Source organism: Streptopelia decaocto (assembly GCF_964273445.1).
Source record: "Streptopelia decaocto genome assembly, chromosome: 27".
In the NCBI taxonomy this organism is placed as follows: Eukaryota; Metazoa; Chordata; class Aves; order Columbiformes; family Columbidae; genus Streptopelia; species Streptopelia decaocto.
The window spans coordinates 1126286-1134711 of record NC_138682.1 but is presented as its reverse complement, the minus strand read 5'-3'; the positions used below and the strand labels follow the sequence as shown (position 1 = coordinate 1134711).

Sequence of the window (8426 nt, the reverse complement as noted above, 5' to 3'; positions counted from 1 at the left end):
GGTGTTCACCGTGTCCCCCCCGCACCCCCCGGGCAGCCAGTGGAAAAAACGAGTCATGTTCCGCCTGTGCCGCAGGCGCCGCCGCAGCTCCGCACCGGGGGGGCACCCCCGGCGCCGCTTTCCCGCCCCCCCCGGTGTCGGTGAGCGGGTTGGGGTGCCAGTGAGCCCCGTGTCCCCGTGCCCGGCGTTCCCGGCACCGGGGTGTTCCCGGCGGCCGGAGTCCCCACGCGCGGGCGAGGAACAAAGATCGGCTTCCCCGGCGCAGGAAAACCGCAGCGCTGCGGCCTGGCACGGCTCTGGCGCGGCTCTGGCACGGCTCTGGCACGGCTCTGGCACGGCTCTGGCGCGGCTCTGGCACGGCTCTGGCACGGCTCTGGCACGGCTCTGGCACGGCTCTGGCGCGGCTGTGCCGGCGCTCGGTGGAGTGGGAAGGGAAGGGTCGGCCGCTCGCTCGCTCGGGTCCGGGTCGTGCGTGACGTGAATGAGATTCGGCACCGGCTCGCCCAGTTGATCCGGCGCGCGTGGGCGAGGGAAACCGCGGCGGCTGCCGGGCGCGGCGTCCTGGGGAGACGGGATCTCACCGGAGCCGCGGGGCGGCTGCTGCTGCTGGAGCTGCGAACGTTCGGGGGGGGGCGGGGATGTGCCGGGGGGGGCTCCGTGGTGCTGGGGATGCTCTGGGGAGCTCTAGGGGGTCCGGGGATGCTCTAGGGGGTCCAAGGATGCTCTAGGGGGGGCAGGGATGCTCCATGGGGCCAGGGATGCTCTAGGGGGTCCAAGAATGCTCTAGGGGGGGCCAGGGATGCTCTGGGGGGTCCAAGGATGCTCTGGGGAGCTCCGTGGGGTCAGGGATGCTCCGTGGAGCTGGAGATGCTGCAGGACTGGGGATGCTCCAGGGCTGGGGGCCACTTCTATGGCTACTCCCCCCCCCTGCCACGCCAAACTGGCGCAGGGGGCCCCGTGGCCGCGCTCCCCCCATTTACCCCCGTGTCTCTCTCCCCCAGAACGCCCCGTGCGTCCTCTTTGCCGCCCGCCACGCCAGCGCCGCCACGGTAAGAGCCCCCGCTGCCGCCACCCTGCGCGGCGCTGGGGGGGGGCGTGTCGGCCCCCCCCCAAACCGCCGGGTCTCACAGCCCCCTCCCCCGTCCCCAGAACCTGAAGGACGTCCTGGCCACCCTGATCCCCAAGGAGCAGGCGAAGATCAAGAACTTCAGGCAGCAGCACGGCAACACGACCATCGGGCAGATCACCGTGGACATGGTGAGCGGGGGGGGCGCCGCCGCGGCCCCGCCGGACCGGGGGTCACCGCGCCGCCGCCGGTAACCGCGTCCTCCTGCAGGTGTACGGCGGGATGAGGGGCATGAAGGGGCTGGTGTACGAGACCTCGGTGCTGGATCCCGATGAGGTAGGGCCCGATCCTGCCCCCCCCGCGGCGCCCGCCGGGCGATGCCGCGGTGGGTGACGCCGGCACCGGGTTCTCCAGGGCATCCGCTTCCGCGGGTACAGCATCCCCGAGTGCCAGAAGCTGCTGCCCAAAGCCGCGGGGGGCGAGGAGCCGCTGCCCGAGGGGCTGTTCTGGCTGCTGGTGACCGGCGAGATGCCCACCCAGGAGCAGGTAACGCCGGGGGGGCGACACGGGGGGGGGCTGCGGGTTCTGAGCGCCGCGGCTCAACCGCCCCCCTGTGTGTGTCCCCCCCGCCACCAGGTGACCTGGCTGTCCCGGGAGTGGGCCCGGCGCGCGGCGCTGCCCTCGCACGTGGTGACCATGCTGGACAACTTCCCCACCAACCTGCACCCCATGTCGCAGCTCAGCGCCGCCATCACCGCGCTCAACAGCGAGAGCAAGTTCGCTCGCGCCTACGCCGAGGGGATCCACCGCGTCAAGTATTGGGAGGTATGTTGGGGGGGGTTTGGGGTGGGGTTTGGGTGCTGGAGGGGTCGGGGGACGCGGTGGCCCCGTCTCACCCCGCCCGCCGCAGTTCGTGTACGAAGACGCCATGGACCTGATCGCCAAACTGCCGTGCGTGGCCGCCAAGATCTACCGCAACCTGTACCGCGAGGGCAGCAGCATCGGCGCCATCGACCCCAACCTCGACTGGTCGCACAACTTCACCAACATGCTGGGCTACAGCGACCCCCAGTTCATCGAGCTGATGCGGCTCTACCTCACCATCCACAGGTTGGGGGGGACGGGGACGTCCCTGCGCTGCTCTGGGGGTGTCACCAAGCGTGGGGAGCGGGACAGGGAGTGTGACGGTCCACAAATGCTATAGGGGTGGTTTTAGGGGCCCTTGGTGGGGACAGGGACGTCCCTGCGCTGCTATGGGGGTGTCACCAAGCGTGGGGACCGCAGCAGGGAATGTGACGGTCCACAAATGCTATAGGGGTGGTTTTGGGGGCCCTTGGTGGGGACAGGGACATCCCTGCGCTGCTCCCACCAAGCGTGGGGACCGGGGCAGGGCGTGTGATGATCCCCGATGCTATAGGGGTGTTTGGGTGGTTTTGGGCGCCCTCAGTGGGGACAGGGGTGTCCTGACCCCCCCGTGTCCCCGCAGTGACCACGAAGGGGGGAACGTCAGCGCCCACACCAGCCACCTGGTCGGCAGCGCCCTGTCCGACCCGTATCTCGCCTTCGCCGCCGCCATGAACGGGCTGGCCGGGCCCCTGCACGGCCTCGCCAACCAGGTGGGTGCCTTGTCCGTCCCTCCGTCCGTCCCTCCGTCCCTCTGTCCGTCCGTCCGTCCCGCCCTCACCCCCGCGTTGCCCCGCAGGAGGTGCTGCTCTGGTTGACCAACCTGCAGAAGGAGCTGGGCGGGGAGGTGTCGGACGAGAAGCTGCGGGATTTCATCTGGAACACGCTCAACTCGGGCCGGGTGAGTCCCGTCCGCCCCGGGGGGGTTTCCTGCGGCCGCGCCGCCGCTCTGACCCCCCCCACTTTGTCCCCCCCGCCCGGTTGTGTAGGTGGTGCCGGGCTACGGGCACGCGGTGCTGCGCAAGACGGACCCGCGGTACAGCTGCCAGCGCGAGTTCGCCCTCAAGCACCTGCCCCAGGACCCCATGTTCAAGTTGGTGGCCCAGCTCTACAAAATCGTCCCCAACGTGCTGCTGGAGCAGGGAAAGGCCAAGAACCCCTGGCCCAACGTGGACGCGCACAGCGGGGTCCTGCTGCAGGTGAGTTGGGGGGAGTGGGGTCCCCCATATGAGGGAGCTGGGGCTCTGGAGCTGGAGGAGACTGAGGGGGGACTCATTCCTGGGGATCAATATGGAAAGGGGGAGTGTCAGGAGGATGGAGCCAGGCTCTTCTGGTGACAACCAGGGACAGGACAAGGGGCAATGGGTGCAAACTGGAACACAGGAGGTTCCGCTTAAATCTGAGCAGAAACTTGTTCCCGGTGAGGGTGGCAGAGCCTGGCCCAGGCTGCCCAGGGGGTTGTGGAGTCTCCTTCTCTGCAGACATTCCAACCCGCCTGGTTCCTGTGTAACCTCATCTGGGTGTTCCTGCTCCATGGGGGGATTGCATTGGATGAGCTTTGAGGTCCCTTGGGGGGATCGGGGGGTTGCGGAGCCCCCCCTGACCCCCCCGTTCCCCGCAGTACTACGGGCTGAAGGAGATGAACTACTACACGGTGCTGTTCGGGGTGTCGCGGGCGCTGGGCGTCCTGGCGCAGCTCATCTGGAGCCGGGCGCTGGGCTTCCCCCTGGAGCGCCCCAAGTCCATGAGCACCCCCGGCCTCATGCAGCTGGTGGGCTACAAATCCGGGTAAAGAAGGGACGGGGCGGGGGGGCCACGCTTCCCCCTCCCCACGCCGGGAACGCTGCGGCCCCCCCCCCGGACCCGCTCCGGTGCTGAACCCCATCTGGGGCTCCTCTGCCCTCCCTGGTTAAGGGGGGGCTCCCCGCACCCCCCGGCAGCACCACGCACACTGGGAGCCCCCCCAGGCTCCCCCCATTGCTGGGCTGGGGGGGGCCCCTCCACCACCCCCCCCCCCCCCAAAAGGGTTCAGCACAGCCCCAGGTCCGGGCCCCCCCAGCAGGGACTCGATACACTCCTCCCCGCCCCCCCCGTGTTTGTGTGACCCCCCGCCCAATGCCCCCCCCCCCCAAACCGGAGCTGGGCCCCCCCCGGCCCCGGCCCCTCGCAGGGATTGGGCACTTCTGTACAAACAACGAGAAAATGCAAAATAAATGTTTTTATTAACAAAGGCGGAGCACCCCCCCCGCCCCCTCCCCACCCTGGGGGGCTCAGGACCCTGGCTCTGGGATTTTGGGGGGGTCAGGGATGGTGCCCCCCCTGGGCTGCCACTCTAGTGTCTCTGTGGTGGCGCGTGGCCCCTGGGGACCTCGGTGGTGGCACAGGGACCAGCCTGGGTTGGGGGGGCTCAGTGCACAGCCCCCCCCCCAGTCACTGAATGAGCCCGTGGAAAATGCTCCTTATGGGCCGCGGGGGGAGCTGGTGGCTCAGGGGTCCCTCTGCCCCCCCCCCCGTGGGTGTTCAGAGCCCCCACGTCCCCCCACCCGTGAGCTGGGACTGAGGAGCAATGGGGGCGGCGGGAAGGGCGGGGGAGGGGGGACAGCGGGGCCATCCTGGTCCCTGGGGGGGGCTGGGGGTGATGGGGGGGGCGGGGGGGGGGGTCAGCGCCAGCCACCGCGTGACCCCCCCTGTGCGTGTGACTTGTGCAAAGTGTGCAACTTCGAGCGGGCGCTGCCGGGGCGGGGGGGGATCCCTAGTTTGGGTGGGGGGGAGGGAGGCAGAGCCAGGGCCCCCCCCAGCAAACCCCCCCTTGCTGAGGGGTAAAAATGAACCAAAAGGGGGGAAAAAACCCAACTCCCAAGAACTAAAACAAGAATTAAAACCAAAATCAGCTATAGATCAGGGAGTCCAGCGCGGCTCCGGCGGCGCCGCCCGCGCCGGGGGGCGATGGGGCAGCAGCGCACTCAATAAATATCCTCTTTTTGGGGGGGGCGCGGAGCCCCGGGACAGTCTGGGGGGGGCACGGAGCCGCCCTCACGTCTGGTGAACCTCGTGGGTCATGAGCTCGCGTGGGATCCGCGTCTCGGGCCCGAAGCTTTTGGCCGCCCGGCGCTCGAACGCGGCCACCATCTGCTTGACCACCTCGTCGAAGAACACGGTGGCCAGCTGGGAGTGCAGCAGCGAGCGGAACTCGAAGGAGATCTGAGCGGGGAGGGAAAACGGACGGCGTGACCCCCCCCTTAGTGACAGAATCATCCCTCTTGTCGCCCCCCCCCGCCCCGCGTGGGGTTTGTCTCACCGAGAAATCCACGGTGCTGGTGCGGGGGTAACCGGGGATGCCGGGGCTGAAGCGCCAGTTGGTCTCCAGGTGGTTGAACAAGCGCCCGTCGGTGCAGACGGCCTGGGGGGCGATGCGGGGGTTACGGGGGGTCCCAGCAAGCGTGGGGGTGCCCCCCGCCCCCCCGGCGCTCACCTTGACGAGGTGCGGGCGGACGAGGGTGACGATGGAGGTGTAGCGCTCCAGCACCGGGGGGAATCCGACCTCCAGCTGCGCCTTGACGTGGCCGCTGCGCTTGGCCACCACCTCCGACTTCTTGCACCACGGCACGAAGTTCTTGTAGTCCTCCACGTTGGCCACCACGTCGTACATCTCCTGCATGGAGTACCTGGGGAGGGGGGAAACGGCGCGGGGGGGGATGCAGGGGGTGCTGGGGGTGTCGCGCCCCCCCCTCCGGGATCCCCGGCACTCACCCGATGATGCGTCGCTCGGAATATTCCTTGCGCTTGTTGGTGAGGTTGAGGAAGGAGCGGCTGGGTTGGGGGCCCCCCCCGGCGCTGCCCCCCAGGCGCAGCCCGCACAGCCCCGTGTGCCTGGGGGGGGGACACGGGCTCAGCGGCACCCCCGGTACCGGTACCGGCACCCCCGGGGTGTCCCAGCGGCGCCGCGTTTGCACAACGCGGAAACCTGACCTTGGGGACACCTAGGCTGGGCACAGAGTGGCTGGAGAGCAGTCGGGCAGAAAGGGACCTGGGGGACTAATGGACAGGAAGCTCAACGTGAGCCACCAGTGTGCCCAGGTGGCCAAGAAGGCCAATGGGATCCTGGCCTGTATCCAAACCAGCGTGGTCAGCAGGACCAGGGCAGTGACCCTTCCCCTGTGCTCTGCACTGGGGAGGCCACACCTGGAGTATTGTGGTCAGTTCTGGGCCCCTCAGCTCAGGAAAGAGATTGAAGTGCTGGAGCGGGTCCAGAGAAGAGCAACACGACTGGGGAAGGGATTGAACACAAGCCCTATGGGGAGAGGCTGAGGGAGCTGGGCTTGTTCAGTCTGGAGAAGAGGAGGCTTAGAGCTGAGCTCAGCACTCTCTAGAACTACCTGAAGGGCAGTTCCAGCCAGGGGGGGATTGGGCTCTTCTCCCAGGCATCAGCAATAGGACAAGGGGCCATGGGCTTCAACTCTGCCAGGGGAAATTGAGGCTGGAGATGAGAAAGCAATTCTGTGCAGAGAGTGGTCAGGATTGGAATGGCTGCCCAGGGAGGTGCTGGACTCACCGTCCTGGAGGTTTTTAAACTGAGATTGGACATGGCGCTTAGTGCCATGATCTAGTCAATGGACTGGAGCTGGACCAAGGGTTGGACTCGATGATCTCTGAGGGCTTTTCCAACCCCGTCCATTCTGTGATTCTGTAATGCGGAGCGGGGACACCTGCCCGGGACCCCCCGGACGGTGCCATTGCCACATAACACACATGCTACAAACTCCTTACGGTACAGCTTTGCTGCACAACACAGAGCAATGGCAGAAGTACATGAGTCAGCTGTCAACGACCCTTCTAGGACGGGGAGCACTAGATGCCCCCCTGCCTTGGCCAGGCAGGCACTTTCTGGTGCTCACATGCTTGTTGGAGTTTAGACTAAACCTTCCATCCAAAGGAATGATGCAGTAACTTATTCCACAAGAACTGAGACCAACCCCATGTTATTTGTGCACAGATAAATCACAGCTTTTCAAGAACCAATGTGTTCAAACAGCGCAGAAGTAACTCAACAGAGCAGGACTCTGCAAGGTCAACTGCAAATAAGCAGGAAAATTGAAATCATTGCGGGGTGGGGGGGACACCCGGCTTGTCACCCCCCAGCGGTGTCACCACTGTGACCCCGGTGTCCCCGGGGCTGCGGGTCGGGCTGGCCCCGCCACCCCCCCGCGGGTGTTTTTAGCGCGTCCCGGTGCCGGGGACGCGGCGTTGGCGGCGCCGGGGGGACCGGGAGCGAACCGGGACCGGCAGCGGCTCGGACACCGGGAGAAGCCGCCGGTACCGGGACACGGCCGGTACGGGGACACGGCCGGTACCGGGACACGGCCGGTACGGGGACACGGCCGGTACCGGGGTTTGCCCCACGGCGGGCGGGGCCTCCCGCGGTGCCACCGCCGCCCGTGTCCCCCCGCACGCCCCTCCGGGTCCCCTCGGTCCCCGCCGGCCCCGGTACCGCCCCGCCGGGGGTTCCCGAGGCCCGCCCGGCGCTCCCGCTCGTCCCCCCCGTGGCCCCGCCGGTGCCCCCGGGCCCTGTTTGTCCTCCGGCCCCGCTCCGCCCCGGTCCGCTCCGGTCCCTCCGCCCCGCCCGGTCCCCGCCCCGGTGCCGCCGGTCGGGCCGCCCCGGCCGGCCGCGCGCTCACCTGGCGGGCGGGGCCGGCGCGGCGCGCAGCCGCTGCCGCGCCCCGAGCTGCAGGGCGCCGCGGAGCCGCCGGGCCGCCATCACCGGGCCGGGACGCGGCTCCGCTGCCCTCACACCGGCGCCGCCGTGACCTCTCACCCCGGCCGTGACGTCACCGCGTCGCCATAGAGCCCGCTCGCGTCACGGGCCCGGGGGGGGGCGGGGCCAGGCGACGCCTCCCGCGCGGGGCACGACGGGAGTTGTAGTCCGCGCCGCGCGGGGGGCGATGGGAAGTGTAGTCCCGCTCGCCACCGCCCCCCAGCGGGGGTCCCCGTGTCCTTCCCGCCCCGGGACAACCGGACGGGACCCGGGACAACCGGACGGGAACCGGGGCAGAGCGGCCCCGCTGGGCTGCACCGGCCCGCGGCCCCGCCCGCCTCTCCAAGCAGCGCCCGGTGCGCGGCTGCCGGGTGGAGCTGCCGGTGGGCTCTGCCCGGTCACCCCCGTTAGGGACCCCCGGTGCGGGACCCCCGGCCAACGGCAGCGCCGGACACACGACGGACGCAGCCCCGGTAGCACCCGCTGCTCCGAGCGCGGCTCGGCGGGGCTGCCGCGGTGTCCCCGCTCGGTGTGTCCCCGGTGGGCGCTTCGGGGACCGGCCCGTCCCCTCCCCGGGGCGCCCACGACCCCGCACGGCGGCGGCTCCGCGCGTCCCCCGATCCGCGCTCATAACCGGGCGGGGGCCGCACAGGCGACGCTCCAAGTGCCCCCGTTGGGCCGGGGGCACCGCGGGGACCGGGAGCC

At 69.3% G+C, this 8426-nt stretch overlaps 2 protein-coding genes across 2 annotated transcripts in view; one reads left to right on the top strand and one right to left on the bottom strand.

Moving 5' to 3' along the window:
• Positions 1-4200, top strand: part of CS (citrate synthase) — a 4675-nt gene extending 475 nt beyond the window's left edge. The window contains exons 2-11 of the mRNA XM_082073746.1: positions 1002-1049; positions 1150-1257; positions 1337-1402; positions 1481-1612; positions 1703-1891; positions 1977-2176; positions 2553-2682; positions 2769-2870; positions 2959-3168; positions 3591-4200. Of these exons, the coding sequence (XP_081929872.1) occupies positions 1002-1049; positions 1150-1257; positions 1337-1402; positions 1481-1612; positions 1703-1891; positions 1977-2176; positions 2553-2682; positions 2769-2870; positions 2959-3168; positions 3591-3761 (1356 nt within the window). The 3' untranslated portion in view covers positions 3762-4200. The remainder of the gene's footprint in view (positions 1-1001; positions 1050-1149; positions 1258-1336; positions 1403-1480; positions 1613-1702; positions 1892-1976; positions 2177-2552; positions 2683-2768; positions 2871-2958; positions 3169-3590) is intronic.
• A 639-nt stretch (positions 4201-4839) lies between these two features.
• Positions 4840-7804, bottom strand: COQ10A (coenzyme Q10A). The gene is made up of 5 exons (XM_082073747.1): positions 7645-7804; positions 5720-5839; positions 5442-5634; positions 5268-5369; positions 4840-5170 (listed from the first exon to the last, which is right to left on the bottom strand). The coding sequence occupies exons 1-5, from the start codon at positions 7722-7724 to the stop codon at positions 5003-5005; spliced, it is 663 nt and encodes a 220-aa protein (XP_081929873.1). The 5' UTR covers positions 7725-7804; the 3' UTR covers positions 4840-5002.
• Between the last annotated feature and the right edge of the window lie 622 nt (positions 7805-8426).